The sequence below is a fragment of the Lepidochelys kempii genome, chromosome 3 (genome assembly GCF_965140285.1).
Source record: "Lepidochelys kempii isolate rLepKem1 chromosome 3, rLepKem1.hap1, whole genome shotgun sequence".
Classification (NCBI taxonomy): Eukaryota; Metazoa; Chordata; order Testudines; family Cheloniidae; genus Lepidochelys; species Lepidochelys kempii.
The window spans coordinates 95,546,470-95,571,376 of NC_136382.1; the positions used below are offsets into that span (position 1 = coordinate 95,546,470).

A 24,907-nucleotide genomic window follows, 5' to 3' on the forward strand; every position below is an offset into this window, starting at 1 on the left:
GCAGGTGCAGCTCCTACTAAAGTCAATGGGAGGTGCATTCCCTTACTTAAGGGCTAGGTTTGGCTTTCCTGTTTCCAATTACAAGATCACTCACCACAAAATTAATCCAACAGAGAGACAGAGGAAAAACATACTGCATCTACTGGACAGTAAGGGCCCAATCTACTGCTCTCTGAAGTCGGTGGGAGTCTTCACATTGTCTTCAATAGACACTGGTTCAGGACATAAAATCATGTGCATTGCTTAATAGGGTAAATGGGAAAGATAAATTTCTATGTTCCATTAACAGATTGATCAGCTGCACAGATTTGTCCACAGACTGCTGAGAATCAATACCTATCCGTCAATTTCAAGCAGTATTTGCTATCTAAAATAGAGTTTGTGCCAGGTTTAGAAAAAAGCATAATAGTGCTATATCACCAGTCTCTACTGCCTTCAACTCAGCACTCATTCTTTCTGCAAAGAGGTAGAAATACCTATTAAAGAGTAGCAGAGGCTTAGATATGCATCATTACCACTCATCAATGCAGAGTAAGAAGATAAATTGCCATAAGATCCCAATGACCCTGTACTTCCCGTCTTCATATGTAGAGCATTTTGGTTGTTCTATAGGCCTCCAAATTCTGACTACAAAGAAATCACCCAATTTATAGACTCCTGTTACAACTGAGTTTGGTTTGTTTTCTTCCTGCAATTATATCAGTATTTTTATCCCAGTCACTGCTATTGTCGACAAGTTTTACACATGGCTTCTAGTGCATTCTAACTTCTAGTGCTTCTAAAATGCTTCTAGTGCATTTTTGGCTCTGTTTTTACAGTTCTTTTGATAATTTAATGTACATGAAAGATGTTAATGGACACCATTAGAGACATGAAATCTTTGAATCTATCCACAAATTAAGGACAACAGGGACAGAAGGTATTTAACTTGCTCCACACAGTCTCATCACTGTCTCTCAGTCCTCACATGTAGGGACTATCTCTAATCATGAGAGGATACAAAGGATGAACTACCCCATCATGTTTACAGAAGAAAAAAATTATAAGTTAAAGTAACACCCACCCTAATTTAACTTACATCTTCTTGCTTTTGTGATTGCTCCTCAGCATGTTAGATCAAGTGAGACTTCCTTACGTGTACAGGATTGTCTACACCAGACCTTTTTTTCTCAAATTAACAAAAAGTAGGCAACACACTGATAAAGTCTAGTGCAGACAATTCCCCAAAAGTTGTTTCCAAGATACATTTATGCTTTCCCCTAAGCTAAGTCTAGTGTAGATATACTCAGGGAGAGCAATGGGGATCCACAAAGAGACTTAGGCATTGCAGTGCTTAGAAAATTGCTGGAACACCACAAACCTGACTTAGGTGCCTAGTCTCCCTATAAAATGCACAGGTAGAGATAGGCTTCTAAGGTTACGTCTACACTACAAGCTAGGGATCTGGTTCCCAGCTCATGTAGACATACTCATGCTAGCTCTCATCTAGGCTAGCATGCTAAAAAGAGCGGCGTAGCCACAGTAACACGGGCAGCGGTAGCATGGGCTAGCCGCCTTCAGGACATACCCACAGAGCTCAGGTGAGTTGGCGTTGGGGTGGCTAGCCTACGCTGCTGCTTGCTCTGCCTGTAGTACTACTATTTTTAGCTCAATGCAAGCTATCATGAGGATAGCAAACTGGGAATCACTCCCCTCGTTCCTAGTGCAGATGTAGCCTAAGAATGGAATCCACAAAACCAAGACACTAGGCAGGGAGCCGCGTAAGCCAGACATGGGAGATGCTGATGAGAGGGATGTATCCTAAGCCCCACCTCTCTCATGGAGACACACAGGTCCAGGCTGCAGGGAGGCACCTCTGTCTGCATGCAATCCACAGCCAAGAACTCCTCTCCTGAAGTCAGACAGTTGAGGCATCTACACGATTTCTTGCAAGAATAAGTTAGGTACCTACCTAACTCCACCTACACCAGCCGGGAGCAGAGGTAATGACACCCTTATACCCTTTAGCCTAATGGTTAGGGTATTCAATCTGGACATGGAAGATCCCAGTTTAAATTCCCTCTCTGGTTGATAAAGAGAAGGAATGTGAACAGAGACCTCCCACCTCTCAGGTGAGTGTTCTAACCACTAGACCAGTATTTTGCAGCCTGGCGGATCACAAACCCCAGGGGCCTTGAAAGTGCATGGCCAGCATGACTCCATGCCCCATGAAGCTAATTTACATGCTTGAGCCCCCCACAGTGGGGCTTGGGGCTGTCAGTCCCAGCTAGCCAAGCTGTGATCCCCTCAGTGGCCGGGCTCCAGGTTGTGAGCTCTGGGCAGCAGGGCTCGGGCTCGAGCTGTCAGCCCTGCAGTGGGGTTCAGACTGTCAGCCCCCATGAGGCAAGGCAAGGCGAGGTGAAGCTTGAGCAGCAGCTCAACCCTCCCCCCCCCGCCACGGTGGGACTCAGGCTTCAGTCCCAGGTAGTCGGGCTCGGGCTTCAGTCCTGGCAGCAGAATTTTGGCTTCAGGCAGCAGGGGCTTAGGGAGGAAGCACCACCTCCACCCCCTGACTCACCTCAGGAGGCCACCCAGCCTGTGGGTCAATACACCTCGGTGCCCAATACTGGCTCCATCTCCGAAGATCTTCACATGTGCCTTCTGTGAGGCCCCAGCAAGTTGAAGGCTGGCCCTGCTTCAAGCAAACATATAACTTCACAGAACCACATGCTGCTTCCCGTCCAGACAGCGTTGTTGTTCTTCGTGGCTAGCAAGTAGTACTGTATGCACACTTTTCAGCGAGACCTTCTTGTGCAATGGATAAATTTTTAAAGACAGCTCAACCAAGTACTTCACAGAATGAAGGAGTAAAGAAGATGAAGTGCAGAAAATACGATTCCAGCTCTTCAATGTACGGTTTTACAGCAATTGAAAATAAACCTTATTGTGTTGTGGGTGGTGAAGTGCTAAGTGCTGAAAGCATGAAACCTTCTAAATTAATTCGGCATTTGGAAAGTAAACATCCATAATTAAAGAACAAGCCTCTTGAGTTCTTTAAGAGAAAACTGAACAGCTTGAAAAGACAGCAAACACTGATTTGGAATACAAGTAATGACAGTAAGAATGCTCTTGAAGCTTCATATCTCGTGTCCCTTCTCATATTACCCAAACACGTAAGAAATATACAATAGCTGAGAATCTCATACTTCCTGTTGGCATTAGCTGTGCTTACCAGCCTGCTCGGCCTGAAGAGGCAGATAAGCTTAAAGCTATTCCTTTATCAAAGATACTGTTTCGAGGCGTATTAAGGAAATGGCTGGTGACATTCATGAGCAGTTGAAAGAAAAGTTAAAACTATGTTTAGTTTGATGAATCAACAGACGTTTCAGGCTTAGCACAGTTCTTAGCTTTCGTTCAATATAATTCAGATGCTACCATTGAGGAAAACGTGCTCTTCTGTAAACCACTGCCTAGCCACACAACTAGTGAATGTCTATTTAACCTGTTTGTTGAAGCTACCAAATATATTGAAATAGATTGGGGAAAACATATTGCTCTATGCAATGATGGTGCCAAATCAATGACTGGCAAGAACAGCGGGCTTGTTTCGAGATGAGAAACCATTATGCCTCATGCCATTTGGACCCATTGCTTTTTACATCGGCAAACACTCACTGCAAAAGGAATGCCTTCTGAGTTGTGTCAGGTGCTTGACGAGTCTGTAAAAGTTGTGAATTTCATAAAAAGTCAGCCTCTATCAGCTTGCCTGTTTGCAGTTTTATGTGTGAAATAGGTGCACTTCATAAAATTCTTCTCTTGCACACTGAAGTGAGAGGGCTTTCATGGGGAAAGCGTTAAGCAGACTTTGTGAATTGCGAGCTGAAGTACTTGTGTTCCTACAGGATCTCGGGTCTCCTTTTGCTAAATTGTTCAGTGACCCACCATGGGTTCTTCAGTCAACTTACTTAGCAGTCATGTGAATGAGTTGAATATGAGTTTTCACGGACCACACAAAAACATAATTGTGTTGAGAGACAAGGAAAGAAGCTTCTTTGGAAAGAAATTTGGAGCCTGGTCTGCTCAGCTTCAGAGTGAAAACTTCAAGTAATTTCCTCTGAGATGTGAGTACATGAAACTGATTGCTGATGACAAGATTGTGGACATTAAACAATTAAAACCATTATGATTGAACATATATTTAAACTTAATAAGCAGCTCCGGGATTACTTCCCACCTGACGATGAAGAACTTGGCAGGAGGTGAATAATTAATTGGTTCAACAAAAGAGTAGTTGAGTCTGTCGAACTCACAGGGAGCCTGCAAGATAACTGGTCAAGCTTTCATCTGATAAAATGCTTCAGTGTTCATTTCCTTCAAAAGACATGTGCATATTTTGGATGGCACAGAAGCATAAGTTTCTCAAATTTGTAACTGAAGCTTTGAAAGTTTTAATCCTGTTCACAACGTCATAGTTATGTGAATTGTGATTCCCATCGATGGTTGCAATAAAGAAAAGCAATTAAATAAATAATCTGTGGAAAATGACCTGCTGCTGATTGTCTTTAATTCAACCCACCATAAAAATTTAGCTGGTACAAAAGCACAAGTGTTTCATTGAAGGACTCTGTAAGACTTGTAATTTGTAAAAAGTGAATTTATAGTTTCTTTCTATGTAAAAATAAACTTTGTCTGGCACACGCATTTGTTTTCTAACCTTCAATTATTTGCATAGGTTTTAAATATTAGTTTATTAACACTAGTGGGCCAGTATTATTTATAATTTACTTAATGCTATTTAAGGTATGGGGTCACAATTTTTTCAAGTCTTAGTATGGGGGGGTCCCAATTTTTTTTTTTAAGTTCAAAGGGGATCGCCAGCACAAAAAAGTTGAGAAACACTGCACTACACTATGGGACACTCTGATGTGGATCTCTGTCTCTCTTCTTGAAGCTTCTCCACTTTAATTAAATATTATATGGGCCACAGAAAGTGTGAGAATGCTTTGTAGCCCAGTGGTTAAGGCACTCACCTGAGAAGCAGTAGACCCTATCCAAATCCTTTCTGCTCGTCAAGAAAAAAGAGGAATTGAACCAGGTCTCCACATCCCAGGTGAGTACCCTAACCCAGTGTTTCCCAAACAGCAGGCCCGGACCTACCAGTGGTTCACGGGAAATTCTAGAAGGGTTGCTGGATTAACCCGTCATTGTTCAAACATACACGTCTCCCAGCCCGGTGCAGAGGGGAAGCCCCAGGGCAAGGGGAGCCAGCTGGAGAGCAAACCCGCCCTGCAGTGGCAGTAGGATTGTCAACCCTCCCGGTTTCACTGGGAGTCTCCGGGAATCAGGCTCTAAGTCCCAGAAGCTACTGAAGCCAAACTGGGAGATTTTAGGCACCAAAATTCTGGCAGTGCAGCAGAGCTGCACCTCCTCCCACACCCCAACCCCTTGTCCCTGCCCAGTGAAAGTGAGTGAGGGTGAGGGAGAGCGAACAACGGAGGGAAGGGGGATGGAATGAGCAGGGTGGGGCCTCAGATAACGGGAAGGGCAGGGTGCAGGGCAGGGATGTTTGTGTGATTAGACAGTTGGCAACCCTAAGCAGCGGCTTCTGAACTATGGGGTTGGGCCCAGCTCCACACACTAAGTATTGTGACCTGGTGCACAGGGCCATAGTACCACTCAGGTTTAGCCCAGCCACTCCCTCTATCATGAGGAAGAGGTGGCCAAGCCAAATCTGAGTGTCACTGTGACCTGTATGCCAGGTCTCAATGCCTGGAATGGGAAGGCAGGCCCAGTCGTGCAGGACAGGACAGGACAGGACTGTGGGGTGACTGCTAGTCAGGCTCACTCTCCAACTTCTCCCTCTCACCCCTCCATTCAGGGCCTCCCCTCCACACCAGGATAAGATTAGAGTTGTAAAGGATGCATGTACATAATGGTGGTTCACAAAAAGAGATGAAACACAGCTGGTGGGTCATCTTAGTAAAAACTTTCTGAACCACTGCCCTAAGCACTAGGCTAGAAGTTAAGGGAGGTCCCCTCCTCTCCCTGGTCATTTTGTGTGGAGTTAGGCAACCTCGAAGCATGACTACCTGACAGGGCCCTGAAGGGAAGATAGGCATTCCTCCACCTAGCTCCCCCCAGTTTGTGGTTGCTCTGGGGCTTAGGCCTGAGATAGGAATTTGGATCCCTACAGTAAGGCACCAGTGCGCACGCCCAGAGGCAGGAAGTTATATGCCCAGGGAACATTTACAGCACAAATTAAGATACTAATGACCACACTGCACCTTTAAGCAGGGGGCGGGGGATTTTTCTGGCTGGCCAAATGAAAGGAACAGTGCTTTATGGCCAGGCAGTGGGAGAGAGTTCAAACTGATGCAAAAGGGTAAAAGACACCAGTGTTTAAAAGGGGCAGCCCTGTGTGTGAAGCCCCATTTTACACAGAGCAGGCAGAGGCAGCATCCACCTTCCCTCCCCTTTAGGTGTTGAAATACCAGGTTTGGTAAGACCTGCTATGGGCACTGCATTAGCCACCCCTTTTTTCAAGGGGGGCTGAGAAAGAATTTTTCCCTTACCACCAGATTGACCTTTGCCATAGTGGGTTAGGGAAGGCTTTGTTGACTTGTGGCATGAAGAGCGGTAGACTGTATGTCACAACTCATGATGTAAGTGTAGGGCGGATGTCCAGTGCAGGTCCTCCATAGAGAAGGGATACAGTGACCAGATATATGGCTTGGTTCAGGACTTAAAAAGGAGGTGTTGGTTAAAGGAATGGAGCTGAGGGGCAGTGAGGTTAGGATGCATGAATGGTACAGCAGTGAACCAACTCCCCTGTCTTATAGCCCACCTTAACCCTCCTACAAGGCAGGTGGATGGTAAGGTCCAAGGAATGGGTTGGCTGGGGTACCTAGATGGAAAAAGTGGGCACTGGCAGAAGCCCCCTAAGTGGTTATTGAATGAACTTGGGGTTACCTGCACTGTGCATTTTTATCTGCCAGATAGTCCCATCTAATGATAAAGTCGCAACCTGTTAAAACCACATCAAACATCTCCTGTCCTTTTTTCGGTATAGCTGGACAAGTGAGTTTAGACACCTACAGGGTTAGGCAGCAGCTGAATGGGGCAGTTGTGGATTACAGTGGTGCCGAAAACTGGGCCATACAAGCCTAAATCCCTTTGTAGATCTGAGCCAGCATGTGTACGTAGCTCTAGAGCAGTGTAAGGAGAGCATATTTTACGTAGCTTCACATAGCATTTCTGAATCAGGCCCATAGACTGATAAATTTTATGCTATTAGCAGAATCATGCACACAGGTTCAAACATTGCGGACTGTTAAGAGATCCTCAACTGGTGTAAACTACCATAGCTCCACTGACTTCAAATTATTCAAATACATTGCTTGCCTCCCCATCCCATCCCTGTCAAAATCCAAGGAAATCCTTGTGTTTCAGATATAGTCTTTGTTTGGTTTTCCCATTGTAATGGTTTAAGTGGATCACACAGTAATTTATTTCAAAAATGTTCATATACCCAATATACAGCAGATAACCTAAATTGACCCCATGACATATCGGAGGCAGATCCAATCTGACATGAATATTTCTGAACAAACTATTTAACTGAGATAACTCCCAACAAGAAACATTCAAGATTTCTGAATGGATTATCTAACCTACAGCAACGCTTACGACACAACATATGCAAAGTCCTTAAAGAAATTGAATATATAAAATACACTCTGAACTTGCAAAATTTGCCTTCACTAGGATTTTTTCCTTAATCTCTGTAGGCAGTTGGAGCCAGCAGAAAATATGACACTCTAGAATACATTATTTCTGCACATTACAAGTTAAATGTTACCAGCAGAAACAAGTATACGTTTCTATATTGATTGAATTTGATTAATTTACAAGCCATAAAATGGTAACAGCTAACTAACTCCAAATATTTAAAATAGCGAAACATCAGATTTTTCTACTGAGGATTTTTTCTCTGTCGTTTTGATACTCTGTGTCTTCCCTTTATGACAAATAGTTTTAATTTTCTAGTAATCACATCATATCTTATTTCTGAGTTGACAAAGCAGCTGTAATATCATAGAAGACTTACATGGCCAGTTTAAAGCACACAATTTATCTCTATCAATGTGACATACTGTTAATAAATCCTAAATATTATGAATTCATGTTGAGAAAAATGACAGAATCAAGCAGCAGCAAGGATAATCTTTGTCACCAAGGCAACCATCCTGATTCTTGATGAGATGGCAGCACAGTTTATTAAATTATTGCAAAGGAATATGTATTTTAAAAGATTTATTTCATTGTTAGGTTTTTCTAGTTATCAAGCAGACTTTAAAAATTATCATTTTCCCCATGTTGCTGGCTTTTAGAAGGGACAAAGAGTTTATTTCCTAAAATGTGGGCACTGCTTGACTTATCTAGCATTCTGAGGATATACAGAACATGCAGTACAATTGTTTTAAATGCCTCCGAGAAGAAAAGCTAGCAGCCTGCTCGCCAACCATTTTCAAACTCTGACAGGAGCTACATTCACTGACTATATTGTTAGGAGGTCTGCACAGCTATATGCTGTTGACCCAAAAGAAGCTGATAGTCTGATGACAGTCAGATTTACATGAGCTAAATCTGCAGCTTGATTGAAAATCCCTGCTGAACAAGCAGTTTAGAAGCTCTGCTTCTCGTCCCTCCTTGCTTCCTCTCCACCCAGCCTTTACCATGTTAATTTTCTTTATCAAGAGTTTATAGTGTCTACTAACAGCCCTGCTCTCCCTGTGCACTACAAAGACCAAGCATTAGTAAGAGGAGGGAGGGGGAAGAGAAGTAAATTATAGTTTCCTGAAGCACTTTATACTAGAAGTGCCCTCTCAGCACAGTTCAGCCTCACATTAGTATGAATAAAGACCCATAGCCTCTTCATGATGAGGCAGGAGGAGGTTTTTACTCTTCCATCAACAAATGGTTCATTTCCTGTCTGCTTATTTTACTGTGCTCTTGTTTGGCTGCTCACTGTTAATAAGTATTCAGTTGTAATAACGTGCATTATGGTACCACCTAAAGGACCAAACTGAGGACAGGGCCCATCATGTTAGGCACTGTACCTGCACACAGTGAGAGACTGTCCCTTCTCCAAAGAGCTTACAATGTAAACCAACCAAACAAAAACAAAGAAGAAGAATATAGTTGAAAGGAAATATTATTGTTCCCATTTCTTAAATAGGGAGTTTTATGATTAAATGACTTACCTGTGGTCACAGAGGAAACCAATATCAGAGCTGGTGACTGAACTCTGATCCTCTGAAGCCTAGTCTGGTCCCTTAACCACCATCTCTCTGCTTTAATATTAGCCAGTCACTCTGAGAGTGAATTGGGGTTTTAATATCAACAATTGTTTTAAATTTCATCAGTAGAGATTGGACTGATTTTAAGGGGTTATATTTGTATGTGTCTTTTGCTGAGTACACTATACCAACTGATCCTGGTTTCAGGCTGTGTTTGTTCTCCCCCCATACCTTTTGCTATACAAAACAAAACTGCTTTTACAGGCAATGAGGGTAAACATTTTGGCCCAGATCTACAAAGGTGTTTAGGCTCCTAACTTCCACTGAAATCAATGGAAGTTAGGAGCCTAAACATCTTTGTGGATCTGGTCCTTTGAGTGTTTAAAACCTTCAGTTTCTCAAAAATGTACATATGTGAAAAGGGGAATGGACCCCACCCAAAGGGCCTGCTAAAATTAGGGTTAATTACTCTGCCTCCTGCAGCCAGAAGCCCTATAGCTGCTGCCCACAACTAAGCTGGACTATATCCCTGTCGGTTTATCTAGCCTACCTAGCATCAGGTGCATGATTAACTTGGCAAGTTGCTGGGGGTGTAAACGAACCACAAAGCGAGAGCTGGAATGAGCTGGGTTAGGAGCTTCAGAGGGGTCATTTTTAACTTGCTCTTAGACATTGTCTTTATAGAGAATTGTAGTCAATTCTCCCCTTGTTAGTCTCCTTAGCAGACATTCAAATCTGTACAGCTGTGGTCTAGCTCTACTGTAGGTGGAAGAGGCTGGTTAGGATGAAAGCTATTTTAATCAGGGGGGGTAGGGGACAAATATTTTGTACAAAAGACTCATTCCCAACAAAATGTTAACATTTCATGGAGCCACAGTCTATGCAAAACACCAAGTCTTTATAGTAGCCACAATACAAAAAAATAAATTGCAAATATTTCTGCCTGTGAGAATTAACTCTGAGATTACGTCTACCCTATGGGCCTAGCTTTTGGGACTGGCCAAAGAGTTGATGGTGTAGACTTTAAAATAAGCTATACCTTTTATGCTCCCCAATCCTTGGAGCTGCCAGGATTAAGTTGAAGTTGCCTCACACATGCTCTAATTTATAGCGAAAGACAATAACTCCTGGAGGGCTTTTATGGCAGCTGGAGATAGCCAGAATGCAGTAGTGATCGAGCTATGCCTCCTTTCCTTGAGATAGTCCCCTCCACTTAGTGGTGTAGGGCCAGACCTAGAGGCTTTGTGCTACTGTACACTTTAAACAAATCTTCAGATGGCCACTGAAATCAGAATTAGGCCTGCTTTGTGCTGCAGAAACAGTGCAAAACAAATTTAGCATCGATTAGGATCTGACCCCACACATTTTAAGTAATCTCTTAGCATTGGTGGAGCTCCACCCAAGCTATCCATGGTAAAAACATTAGCATAGACTGACCAGCAGCATCTCTATCATCAACCCAAAAGAGTTTTGATCATGAGGTGATATTTTGATAATCGCCAAATTTTCCAGCTTGTGGCGAGAGAAACATAATTATCCCCATTCCCCACAACCTCTTGCATACCTACGGAGAAACTAAAGCTAAATTTGATATGACCATCTCTGTTTATACGCTACTACTATGGGATCAATGAAATATATGCCTTTTTCCATCTGCTATGACTCAAATCATATTCTTTCTGCTACAAAATAAAATGTTTTTGTTCTGGAGTCTCAAGGACAGATGGGGTGATAAAGCAATACATTGCTATTTTTAGTCATTAAAGGAGAATTTTATTATTAAGTCATGGAACATTGGCACTGATCTTTTACCATGGTAATGATGTGCCTGGGCATTTTAGAATATATAGTAGGTCAGTCAAAAATGTTCCACTCTAAACGGTTTCCATGAAACATTGGGATTTTGAGTAAATACAATTTTTCAAAGTGTCTACTTTCCATGGAAAATATTAGATTCAGCTATACCGCCTTGGTGTCTCGTGGAAATTGTGTTTCATCATGATGTACCACCCCCCCCACATCACAAAGTGAGAACATGGTGCATCATCTGATATGTAGGCCAACTAGGGAGCCTGGCCTAGAGAGGGGATGCAGCTTGAGGCACCACTGTAGCATTTCCAAAACTATTTTGTTTTTTGGCCAATCAATTTTTGATTTTTCAACAGGAAAAAATCTTCTGATCAACTCTAATATATAGGGCAATTTTTCATCTAAGGGAAGGCAGCATTTTACATTGTCTCTGATTTGAGTAATCCCTTCTGGCAGATGTTCAAGAGCTCTGATGTCCAGCAAGAAACATGTAACCTTTCTCGTATGAAGGAACATCACAGTGATTGAAGGCTTTGAAAGGATAAATTAGGGAGAAATGGGGGATACTAGAAGAACTCTTAACCCCAATTAATTTTTAATATAGATTTATTCCTCCCCCCAACTCAAAAATATATAAATCTTTTTTTCTGGGACCCTGCTCAACATGTCCAACGCAATGTACCTCATTCTGGGCATGCTTTCAGTACTTTCCTGATGTTCTAACACTAATAAACTCTGAACCTGTGTCCAACAGAAGAGGGCAGGAAGAGGAATAAAATTCCTATAGGAATTTTGCACTGTGCCTCTCAAATGAAGAATTAATGAGTCACAGATGGAACCCTGGGTCCAACCAAAAGTTAGTTAAATTTTCCCAGGGAAAGTAAAGTTCATTTAGAGTCTTTTCTTTTTCATGAATTCTATCTCACTGAAGAGAGATTGGACAAGTTATTACAAATTATGGGTTTTGTAATCAATCTAGAAATAAAGAGGCTATTTTATCATGGTCTGTGGTTAATTACATCTAACATTATATTCTGTCTAAAAGTCTCTTTTGAGAGCATTTCTGGGGAGGATAAGGCTTTAAAAATGTCAGCTTTATTTTCTTTACAATACTTAAAGTGAGGAAAAAATGGTGGAGGGTCTTCAGTTAAGCATCAGTGCCAGAGCTCTTTTACCTACCCTATTGCAGATGAAAAAAAATCTTACTCTGATTGAGGTAAAACAATGTGTGTGCTAATAAAATAGCTGCTAAGTTTTGTTACCATCAAGGACTGCTCTTCCATTATAAATCCATTCAATCTTCTGTGCTATATAAAAATATAGGACCAAACCTGAAGAATATTTCTCAAACTCCTGTCTTTTGAAAACAGCAAGAACATTTGTCCTACCCTAACAATTTTCTACCAAATACCATCCGGAGTATTACCATATCTCATCCTTCTTAGATTATTAATAAGAGTACAGACATCTGGCAGGGTCCTTGTTTTGTGGCAGCTACTCAACTGGAAAGTCAATGTAAACACACCACTGTTATTGGATTCACTTACCTCATTCTTGGGGCCTGATGTGCAGAATAAAGTTCCTATATATGCTAAAAGAAAAGGAGTACTTGTGGCACCTTAGAGACTAACCAATTTATTTGAGCTTAAGCTTTCGTGAGCTACAGCTCACTTCATCGGATGCATACTGAAGTGAGCTGTAGCTCATGAAAACTTATGCTCAAATAAATTGGTTAGTCTCTAAGGTGCCACAAGTATTCCTTTTCTTTTTGCGAATACAGACTAACACGGCTGTTACTCTGAAACCTATATATGCTGTGCATTCTGGGGTACAAAAATCTGGAGAGTAAGAGAAGAGACTGCTTGCCACCTCTCCTACCCCTGAAATCAATAGGAGGAGGTGAAGAAGAGCCATTGGGTTTGCTCTGTAGAAAAAATACAGGACCCCAGGATCTTCTGAGAGAGGATTTTGATCAGAAGGACGCACATGTTATTCTTATGGAAAGTAAGACATTTCTTCATGTCTTCCCCTAACTCCCACCTACTAAGTCTGATTTTCAGGCTCTCTTCATTCCAACTGTGGCACAATGGACCCCCAACCAGAAAAGAGATCAGACTCACATCCTCCTCTTCCCTCTTTAACAGCAACAAACTCAGCTACCCTCTGCTGGGGCAGGAGCATAAATTAAAAGAGCTCAGTAGCGTCATTTGGACTGTGATATGCTGGAGGGAAGCTAAACGCTCTGAAACCCCAAGTGCTACTACATTTCTATCCAAAGGATCTTTAATGACCTTTGGAGTCAGGAACTCATTTTTTGTGCATCTTTCACAAGAAAGCAGCACATTGTGGATTGGAATGCCCTGTGATATCATCCCAAGTTAAAAACCTTTCTTCCCACAGCGAAAAGAAAAAAGAAAGAAAGAAAAAGAAAATCCTGGAATTGAAAATTCACTCTTGCCTAAGGGTAGGTAGTTGTGTTTTCTTTAGATAATCTGAAAAATATTTTCTTCATATTTTAAAGTGTTCCCCTTATAGTGGATATGCTATTGCTGTTTTGATCAGTATAAATAGCAAGATGGCATTGTCAAGAGAACGTTCATAACAGAAATTGATGATAACAAAAATCAAATAAAAAACTATCTGGGGAAGTAGTTTTTTTGTGTGTTTTTGGCATTCACCCAGTTCTGAAGATATTTTTTAAAGACATTGCTCCTTACACAAAAATTCACAAAACACTTTATAGTGAGAAGAAGCTTAGAGAGAAATAGACAACACTTTACAGAGCTGGGAAAGAAGAACTCTTATGCAGAAAAATGAATATTGCCATATGGAGATTCAAAAGAAAACACTAAAGATGCAAATAAGTATATACTCTAGGGATGAGTGCATGGAATAATTAATTTCCCAAATCACAAACTTCAGCCATATAGGCAAATTCAATAAGGGGCCATACTTTTCAGGTTGCATTCATGCTATTCAAATATTTGCTTTCCTAGCCTATTTGCAGCTTGAAGGAAGAAATTTAGGTTTAGAAATATTTTTATTTTCTAGTCTAAATATTTATGAAGCATGAATATCATCCAAAGGATTCTTGCCCATCCTCAATATTCTTCCAGATGAGCTACTGGATAACATTTTAAAAAGTCACTATATGACTTAAGAGCCTATGGTCCTAATCTCAAAAGTCTATACTAGAAAAGTTATACCATGATAAGTAAATTGGTTAGCAGTGTGAATTTTTACCAGTATAAACTCTGATGTGGCTGAACTTATATTGGCATAAAGGTACCTTACATTGGTCTGGATTGTTTTGCTTCCTGAACTGGAATAAGCCATATTGACATATCACTTTTATTGCATATAAATGAGTCTACAATTTTTTTTATGTTGATAAGCTCTTAGAAGAGGGAAAGACAAAAGGGCATGGTTAACTATCAGTTATAGCTATGTGAAATTTTTGGAAAAAAAATTGAAATATGCAAAATGTCTGCTTTCAAATCTTGATATGAAAACTAACTGTTCACAACAATCTAATGAGATAGTAGTTTCACTCACCTACTGGTATTTATACATTGAACTTTTGGCCCTGATCTTGCAGTTCATAGTATGTGGGCAGGCAGACTGTATCCATATAGCGCATAATTACTAAGACAGTTCTCTAGTATGTTTTTAGTCTCCTAGTATCCTTCTGTCCCACCCCCCAAAAAAGCATGTTATTTCATTAACTCATTTGAATTTGGAGAATTCCAACTAAGCTGGTTGTCAAGGAGCTTTATTTATCTGCATAATTAGACTAGTTTCTCCCAATTTTCATGAGAAAGTTCTAGTGTTTCTTGCTTCACTACTGTGAAAAATCAATACGTCTAGAGAACAGGGAGGGTGGAAATCCCTATACCATATCTTTTCTTCTTCTCCAGATAAATCACTGCCTAGAATTTGAGGTTCTACAAACTAGGAAATCACATGATTATCACACCCTGAAGACTAATATGAAACAGAAACGTTGCCATTTTCCTCTATTTGATATCTAAAATTTCTATTTTTAATGTACTAGGTGGAATGTGATTTAGTTTTTAGAAAGACAGGGCTAATGTGAGTTTGTGTCTGCATAAGAACAATAGGATCAGGCCCTTGCATTTATGTATCTGTCTAGGTATATGTAGCCTCCATTATCACAGTATATCTGAGTGCTTCTGTGTGTTTCAGAAATCCCAAGTTTCCTCTGTTTTTATGTATATCAACATCTGTTACACCAATAAAAGTCTACGAAATAATATTCAACCAGTGCCAGCATCTACTGCCATGTCAATGCTTTACTTGCATAGATATTTCTAACTTAATTTATTATTAAGCTCATTCTTTTTTATTAAACTAAGATTGCTTTAAAATTTACTCACCTCTTTTTTTGCTCGCAGGGTGAATTTCAACTAAAACAAAGGAAAAATGTTAAGTTAAAACTGTGAAATATAAAATAAACCCTGATCAAAGACCTATTGATTTCAATGACCTTTGGTCATATCCTAAATTCCAAAGATTGAGAATAACTTCCATATGTAAAAATATTAATTTGTACATAGTATCACTAATCTATATATTCGAAAATTAACTTTAAATTAGCGTTATGTAAACTATTATTCTATTCTACAGTTCTAGAATGTTGAAGAGTAATAACATTGCTCTCTCCCCCATCCCAAAGATTCAAAAGATTATCAGTCTCATTTTGCTTTCATCAATAAATATCCTCATAGAAACAGACTATGATACCGGGCTTAGACTGCAGAGGCATAAGCATATAAGATGTGATGAATAAAACTCTCCTGTTATAACAAGAAATTTTAATAAAAGAAGCATACAAAAAAACTAAACATACAGTTGTCAAATAAATTGATTTGTCCATAAATGTTTTACTAACCCTGAAACATAAATCAACATTATCAACTATAACCATTGATTTAGAAAAATGAAAGCTAAAACATATTAAGTCTTGTAGAAACCATTATTAGACTTCTGAATAGTTTTCATGGAAACGCTGAACAATTTTAGCATGCACTGAGTACACATTGTTAAACATTGCAAAGCTCTTTACAGAATACTTTTTCACCATGTCACCTGATGGTTACATTTTTTTTTCTGCACAATATAAAATGTTCAGTCTTCTCCAGTGACTAAATATAAATATCAGTGATAATGCTGAAGAAATTAATTTTGGCAAAGAATGTACTATGATAAGCCTTTCTAGTGGCTACTGACACCAATATTAGCCCTGTTACATGTACCACCTTCATTGTCATTATTTGTATCCCTATTATCTTTGCCTGCAATTTGCATCCGTGTCAAGGTTATCTTTGCTTTCTTCAGGCTCATAATTATCATAATTATTCTTCCTTTCTTCTTCTTTCCTTATCATTACTGTGGTGTCCTTACTATTCCCTTGAACATTTTCTCAGTAAATAACTTGACTGTGGTATCAACTAACTTTTAGCGTGTTTGCAATTATGGTACATCCAAAATAGTGAGAATTTTGTGTAGACTGTTAGTGCACACAAAATACGCTGGCTGATAGACCTGAGAACTGAAGAATATTCAAGGAGCTCACTGAGGAGATACGTGAGCCGTTAGCGAGTATCTTTGAAAACTCATGGCAGACGGGAGAGATTCCAGAGGAGTGCAGAAGGGCAAACATAGTTCCAATCTATTAAAAAGGGTAATAAGGACAACTCCTGGAATTACAGACCATTCAGCTTAATTTCAGTACCCAGAAAGATAATGGAGCAAATAATCAAGCAATGAATTTGCAAACACCTAGAAGATAATGTGATAAGTAACAGTGAACATGGATTTATCAAGAACAAATCATGTCAAATGACCCTAATAGCTTTCTTTGACAGGGTTACAAGCTCTGTGGATGTGGGGGAAGTGGTATATGTGGTATGTCTTGACTTTAGGAAGGCTTTTGATGCAGTCTCGCATGACCTTCCCATAAACAAACTAGGGAAATATAACCTAGATGGAGCTACTATAAGATGGGAGCATAACTGGTTGGAAAACCATTCCCAGAGAGTAGTTATCAGTGGTTCACGGTCAAGCTGGAAGGGCATATCGAGTGGGTTCCCACTGGGTTCGGTTCTGGATCTGGTTCTGTTTAATATCTTCATAAATGATTTAGATAATGGCATAGAGAGTACACTTATAAAGTTTGTGGATGATTCCAAGCTGAGAGGAGTTGCAAGTGCTTTGTAGAATAGATTTAAAATAAAAAGGATCTGGAAAAACTGGAAAAATGGTCTGAACTAAACAAGATGAAATTCAATAACGACAAATGAAAAGTACTCCACTTAGGAGTAATCAATTGTACACATACAAAATGGGATGTAACAAGGAAGGAATACTCCGGAAAGGGATCTGGGGTTATAGTGGATCACAAATTTGTAAGTTTCAGAGTAACAGCCGTGTTAGTCTGTATTCGCAAAAAGAAAAGGAGTACTTGTGGCACCTTAGAGACTAACCAATTTATTTGAGCATGAGCTTTCGTGAGCTACAGCTCACTTCATCGGATGCATACCGTGGAAACTGCAGCAGACTTTATATACACACAGAGAATATGAAACAATACCTCCTCCCACCCCACTGTCCTGCTGGTAATAGCTTATCTAAAGTGATCATCAAGTTGGGCCATTTCCAGCACAAATCCAGGTTTTCTCACCCCCCCCACCCCCATACACACACAAACTCACTCTCCTGCTGGTAATAGCTCATCCAAAGTGACCACTCTCCAAGTTTAAATCCAAGTTAAACCAGAACATCTGGGGGGGGTTAGGAAAAAACAAGGGGAAATAGGCTACCTTGCATAATGACTTAGCCACTCCCAGTCTCTATTTAAGCCTAAATTAATAGTATCCAATTTGCAAATGAATTCCAATTCAGCAGTTTCTTGCTGGAGTCTGGATTTGAAGTTTTTTTGTTTTAAGATAGCGACCTTCATGTCTGTGATTGCGTGACCAGAGAGATTGAAGTGTTCTCCGACTGGTTTATGTATGTTATAATTCTTGACATCTGATTTGTGTCCATTTATTCTTTTACGTAGAGACTGTCCAGTTTGACCAATGTAAATGGCAGAGGGGCATTGCTGGCACATGATGGCATATATCACATTGGTGGATGTGCAGGTGAACGAGCCTCTGATAGTGTGGCTGATGTTATTAGGCCCTGTGATGGTGTCCCCTGAATAGATATGTGGGCACAGTTGGCAACGGGCTTTGTTGCAAGGATAAGTTCCTGGGTTAGTGGTTCTGTTGTGTGGTATGTGGTTGTTGGTGAGTATTTGCTTCAGGTTGCGGGACTGTCTGTAGGCAAGGACTGGCCTGTCTCCCAAGATTTATGAGAGTGTTGGGTCATCCTTTAGGATAGGTTATAGATCCTTAACAATGCGTTGGAGGGGTTTTAGTTGGGGGCTGAAGGTGACGGCTAGTGGCGTTCTGTTATTTTCTTTGTTAGGCCTGTCCTGTAGTAGGTAACTTCTGGGAACTCTTCTGGCTCTATCAATCTGTTTCTTTACTTCCGCATGTGGGTATTGTAGTTGTAAGAAAGCTTGACAGAGATCTTGTAGGTGTTTGTCTCTGTCTGAGGGGTTGGAGCAAATGCGGTTGTATCGCAGAGCTTGGCTGTAGACGATGGATCGTGTGGTGTGGTCAGGGTGAAAGCATGGAGGTATGCATGCCTCCAGCTTTCACCCTGACCACACCACACGATCCATCGTCTACAGCCAAGCTCTGCAATACAACCGCATTTGCTCCAACCCCTCAGACAGAGACAAACACCTACAAGATCTCTATCAAGCATTCTTACAACTACAATACCCACATGCGGAAGTAAAGAAACAGATTGATAGAGCCAGAAGAGTTCCCAGAAGTTACCTACTACAGGACAGGCCTAACAAAGAAAATAACAGAACGCCACTAGCCGTCACCTTCAGCCCCCAACTAAAACCCCTCCAACGCATTATTAAGGATCTACAACCTATCCTAAAGGATGACCCATCACTCTCACAAATCTTGGGAGACAGGCCAGTCCTTGCCTACAGACAGTCCCGCAACCTGAAGCAAATACTCACCAACAACCACATACCACACAACAGAACCACTAACCCAGGAACTTATCCTTGCAACAAAGCCCGTTGCCAACTGTGCCCACATATCTATTCAGGGGACACCATCACAGGGCCTAATAACATCAGCCACACTATCAGAGGCTCGTTCACTGCACATCCACCAATGTGATATATGTCATCATGTGCCAGCAATGCCCCTCTGCCATTTACATTGGTCAAACTGGACAGTCTCTACGTAAAAGAATAAATGGACACAAATCAGATGTCAAGAATTATAACATTCATAAACCAGTCGGAGAACACTTCAATCTCTCTGGTCACGCAATCACAGACATGAAGGTCGCTATCTTAAAACAAAAAAACTTCAAATCCAGACTCCAGCGAGAAACTGCTGAATTGGAATTCATTTGCAAATTGGATACTATTAATTTAGGCTTAAATAGAGACTGGGAGTGGCTAAGTCATTATGCAAGGTAGCCTCTTTCCCCTTGTTTTTCCTACCCCCCCCCCCCAGATGTTCTGGTTTAACTTGGATTTAAACTTGGAGAGTGGTCACTTTGGATGAGCTATTACCAGCAGGAGAGTGAGTTTGTGTGTGTGGTTTTTGGGAGGGGGGTGAGGGGCTGAGAGAACCTGGATTTGTGCTGGAAATGGCCCAACTTGATTATCATGCACATTGTGTAGAGAGTTGTCACTTTAGATGGGCTATCACCAGCAGGAGAGTGAATTTGTGTGTGGGTGGGTGGAGGGTGAGAAAACCTGGATTTGTGCTGGAAATGGCCCAACTTGATGATCACTTTAGATAAGCTATTACCAGCAGGACAGTGGGGTGGGAGGAGGTATTGTTTCATATTCTCTGTGTGTATATAAAGTCTGCTGCAGTTTCCACGGTATGCATCCGATGAAGTGAGCTGTAGCTCACGAAAGCTCATGCTCAAATAAATTGGTTAGTCTCTAAGGTGCCACAAGTACTCCTTTTCTTTTTGCAAATTTGTAAGTGTAACACTGTTGCAAAAAAAGCAAACATCATTCTGGGATGCATCAGCAGGAGTAGTGTAAGCAAGTCACGAGAAGCAATTCTTCCACTCTACTCCGTGCTGATAAGGCCTCAACTGGAGTACTGTGTCCAGTTCTGGGCACCACATTTCAGAAAAGATGTGGAAAAATTGGAGAAAGTCCAGGGGAGAGCAACAAAGATAATTAAAGGTTTAGAAAACAGGACCTATGAGGAAAGATTGAAAAAAATGTGTTTGTTTAGTCTGGAGAAGAGAAGACTGAGGGGGGACATGTGTGTGCTGATGTTTTATTTTGGTAGAGTTTGGGGATTTTGTTTCTAAAAGTACATGCTATTATGTGTTTATGTTAGAGAAAGCAGGTCAAAGAAGCACATCTTGCACTTGCAGCAGATGGCGAGTAGGTTTCTGATGGTCTTTAGTTCTTGGGGGAGTTCATTCCATAGTCTCAGACCAGCCCCCAAGAATGTTTTGTCTCCTGTTCAGATGAGCTTTATAGCTATGATACAAAGTTCCATAATGCCCAAGGAGCAGAATTGTCTGCCTTTGTCTTCATCCCAGAGCTTCTGGCAAATCTTTCAGAAATGCTGGGCCCAGGTCATTGAGCACGTTGAAGATAAGGATCGAAACCTTTAACGTTTGACTCCATATTCCAGATGAGAAGCCAGTGTAGACAGCAGAGACAGGTACGATGTATTCTTGGTAGACTATGTTGCTGAGGAGACATGCCACAGCATTCTGCACTGGTTGGAGTTTAAGGGCTTATGGCTTTGGTCCCAGGTATATTATATTGCTGTAGTCCACACGGGAAGTGACAAAGGGGTACATAACAAAGTCCAGGTCAACATCCACCTGGGACAAAGTCTCCTAGCGAGCTGGAGATGGTAGAAAATATTGTTTGTGGATGCTGCTAGCTGAAAGCTTAGTGTCAGTGAGCAATCCAGGAGCACTCCTAAACTATGGACTGAATTAACTAATTGTGAATATGTCCCCTTCAGCCGAAGAGGACTGCATGATGGGGTGCAAATGCTTCACAATGCTTTTCTGCACCCACAAGCATTACCTCTGCCTTGCTGGGGTTCAGCTTCAATCAGCTGTTTTTCATCAAAGGCGTTGGTGGTAGCGCGATAGTCATATCAGTTGAAGGATAAGTAATGCTGTGCATCAGTGGCCTAACTGCTTCAACTGAAGTCAATGGAATAATTCCCAATGGTTTCATTGGGAACTGAGTTAGTCCAACGCTGAAAAAATCCCACCCCTAAATCACAGGTAACAGGAGAGCAAGCTTTCCCATACTGCCTACCAGTTTGCCATAATTTTGACAGGAAGGGATCGCTCATAAGGATGAGTAGATGATCCTGTTCTCCATGCCCATTCAGTTCTTTACCTCTCTGCTGAGACTGCCAAAAAAGGTGCTAAGGACTTAATACAACTCCAGGTAATGCAGAGAAAGCTGGATTGCACCCTTAGTGTGGCAGTGATAGTGTCTGTGATACGGACATTTTTTCTATTGGAAATTTGATAGATATTAAACTCTTATCATGTAGATCACTGAAACATCAACAGGTGGTAACGATTTGTGTTATTATTACAAAACTGTGCTCAGTCTGAACAGTAAACTAGAAATGAGGGGCTCTATATCCTATTAACAATATCCTGGGTCTTCCAACAGATTTTCCTTTTGAGTTAACAGAAGCTGAACTTAAGTTTTGTGTTTCTACATGGCAATATTTAGAAAGATTTGTATCACAGTTCTACTTGCTTCCTCTTTGTTTTCTACCAAACTCCAATGGTAACTATACAAGTTATTTTCAGAAGTATACAGACAGCCCTTACTTCAGCTTTTACTATAAACCTGGCCAAGAGGTGAATACTTTTATATTCCCTACTGCTTCCTAACAGGTGTCTGTTCTTTCCAGGCATGTATGCAACACAAATGAACATTAATACAAGTCAATAGGCAGAGAATACATTTAAAATAACACTGTAGTAGTGCTGTTGGGTTTTTATGAGCATTTTTAGATGCACAGCATGATGAAACAATTAAGACTTCTCCTAAACACGCTGCACAGCAACAAACAATACTTCAAACCGTATTGTAATTTGACATTCCTAACAATTTCAATTTCCATACAGCATATACAGTTAGTAGAATAACAAGCAATTAGTGACAGAACCAGTGGTACAGAGACAGTAAGTTTGTACTAATTTAATAAATTTAATAATAAAAGTACCTAATAACATTTAACACATCAAAGCGTGTGTTATTTATAACAATGAAAACCAACCTTTTTTCTTCAATGGAGGTTCCACTTCACCTAGATGGAAAAAACACAACAGTCAGATATAACGGGTAGCAATGCCACTAATTTTTTCCATGCTAGTTTATTTTCATTTTTAAATGCATTCAAACTTTATACTGAACATGTGGAGTAACAAGAACTCTATTCTGAGATTTTAGATTTACACCCACACTTCTGCTTCTATGTGGGCTTTCTAAGAAGAAGGATGGATACGTTAAATGTATTGTAGACACCAGAAAAAGTTCTAGAACTTATAGTTAAACATGTGGCCGGATACTGACATGGGAGTGGAATTTGTTTAGTTATAAACCTGAATCCATATTTTAAAAATGGGCACAGGAATTCCATTTTCATTGACCACAAAGAAAACATTCCAAATGACACTTCTTGCGAAGTTCAGAACAAAAGAAACCTAATAATGCTTTGGATGATGTCAGTGGCAAAAGTCCCATTGACTTCAGTGGGAGCAGGAACAGTCTGTTGCCAAAGTCTAATGCTGTGGCTCCACTTGTGACGTGGCTTTAAGCATTGCAAAGAAGCAGACCCATACACCAGACTCTTAGGGCCTAATACTGAGAGATGCTGAGTCCCTCCTGTGATTCTTGGGAGGTGCTGACTGTTCTCCACCCTGAGTACTGTCAATGGAGTTAGGGTTGCCGAGGTCCTCTCAGAAGACATTCAGAACCTTGCAATTTAAATGATTTAACTTTTTATATAGGAATTGGTATAGGCTAGCTCATTTTATGATCCTTTCAAATCCTCAGGTAGGTGTGTCCACTCTGACGCAATCCACTCTCATACTCAAAAATGTTTCTCATTGCATGGTTTTGACCACCAGCACAATTTCAAAAAAATTGACAAAGAAACAACATTGCACCCTTTTTATTGCTCAACAACACAAAGAACTGACCTTATGGTGGCTGTAAATCACATCTCAGAATAGGGTCCCCAAGTCATAAAGCTACATATAATAGCATATCTGTTAGTATTTGTACACAATACTAATATGAAAGCCCATGCAGACATCTTGCAGTGGCAGAAATTAGGTGATACTTCTAGTTTATGAATACAGTAGGTGAATGATTCAGTTTAAGTTCCTGTTGGGTTTTAATCGTCTTTGTTATGATGGAATGCTACACAAAGCAATAGGAATATGGTATGACACTGTTATGAGCATCATGCCTAACTGCATATATGCGTACAGGATGATAAACATAATATGAAGTACTTGTGCATCTGTTACCATACCACATGCTACTGAACTGATTATCTGTTTACAAAAAGATGGTTCTTTCAAAAACTATAAAAATAGACTAACTGTTGGGTGTTTGGTTTAAGGTATCTGACTGCTCCATGAGATGATGCATATTAGTAGCATTTCCAAGACCATACTGTTAAATTATTGATGTTTGTTATCCAAACTTCCCTTCAGTCCAGTTACAGTGTTTTGTCCACCAATACTATCCCCCACTGTTCAAATATCAAATAAAAATGTGTCGTCGTAGATTTCTCAAGTTTTGACTGTACGTTTAATTCTTTCATTTTCTAGATCCTTCCATTCTTATAGAGTAGAGAGAAACAATGTAGAAGAGCTGCTGCCATTCTTTGAAATATCATCTCGGCCTAAATTAGTCCTCTTTACTTGGAAACACCGCTAGTAACATTTAAATCTGACATATTTTCTGTAATTGCCTATGAAATGAGAGATGAAAGCTAACAAAAGACATCAGTTTTCTAACCCTAGTAGCCAGCTGATTCCTTATTAGCAAAGGTGTTCACTTCTATTTGCTTTCCCTGACTTCTTTGACTGTGAGGTTAAAAATTAAGTAAGTCAACATAATGCAGGTAAAACATGAGTTAGCACAGTTACACAAGTCTGTATATCACAAATACCTTCATCACTGTCATCATCATCAGTTGATACGATGTCAGACAGTAAAGAAATAAAACCATAAAGCCAATCAGTGGATTCTTCTACGGTCTGATGTATGATTCTCAGTGGCTCCTTGCTGAGCTTGTTAACAGAGCTTCCTGAGTACATAAGTTAAAACAGAAAACATTTGAAAAGATATTTTTCTGCGGGTTAAAGTGATTCTGCTTTATTCTTCAAATACAGTGCTAATTATGCCAATTTCTTCACCAAAAACAAAGGTTGTGAATGTTAATTTTGTATTGCTCAAGAGCTTAAAGCACAGCTCTCTTTCCTCTGAAGAATTATGTTCTGAACACTTTCAGAGCAATACTTTCAATTATCAGAGTGGCCAGGAGGATAACTCAACTTTCACACCCCCTTCTTGTGCTTGTGTGGATTAGATTAAATTTAGACCTGGATCTACCAAATGTTTTCCCCTCAGACTCTCTTCCAATGCCTCACTCCGACATAGACATCCCCTCCAT

General features: G+C 40.5%; 1 protein-coding gene across 1 annotated transcript in view; it reads right to left on the bottom strand.

The window, feature by feature from the left end:
• The window catches only part of TRDN (triadin), a 260,739-nt gene that overhangs the window by 220,395 nt on the left and 15,437 nt on the right, over nucleotides 1-24,907 (bottom strand). Inside the window, exons 2-4 of the mRNA XM_078852185.1 lie at nucleotides 24,404-24,541; nucleotides 22,496-22,525; nucleotides 15,485-15,514 (exon numbers count right to left, since the gene is read on the bottom strand). Of these exons, the coding sequence (XP_078708311.1) occupies nucleotides 15,485-15,514; nucleotides 22,496-22,525; nucleotides 24,404-24,541 (198 nt within the window). The remainder of the gene's footprint in view (nucleotides 1-15,484; nucleotides 15,515-22,495; nucleotides 22,526-24,403; nucleotides 24,542-24,907) is intronic.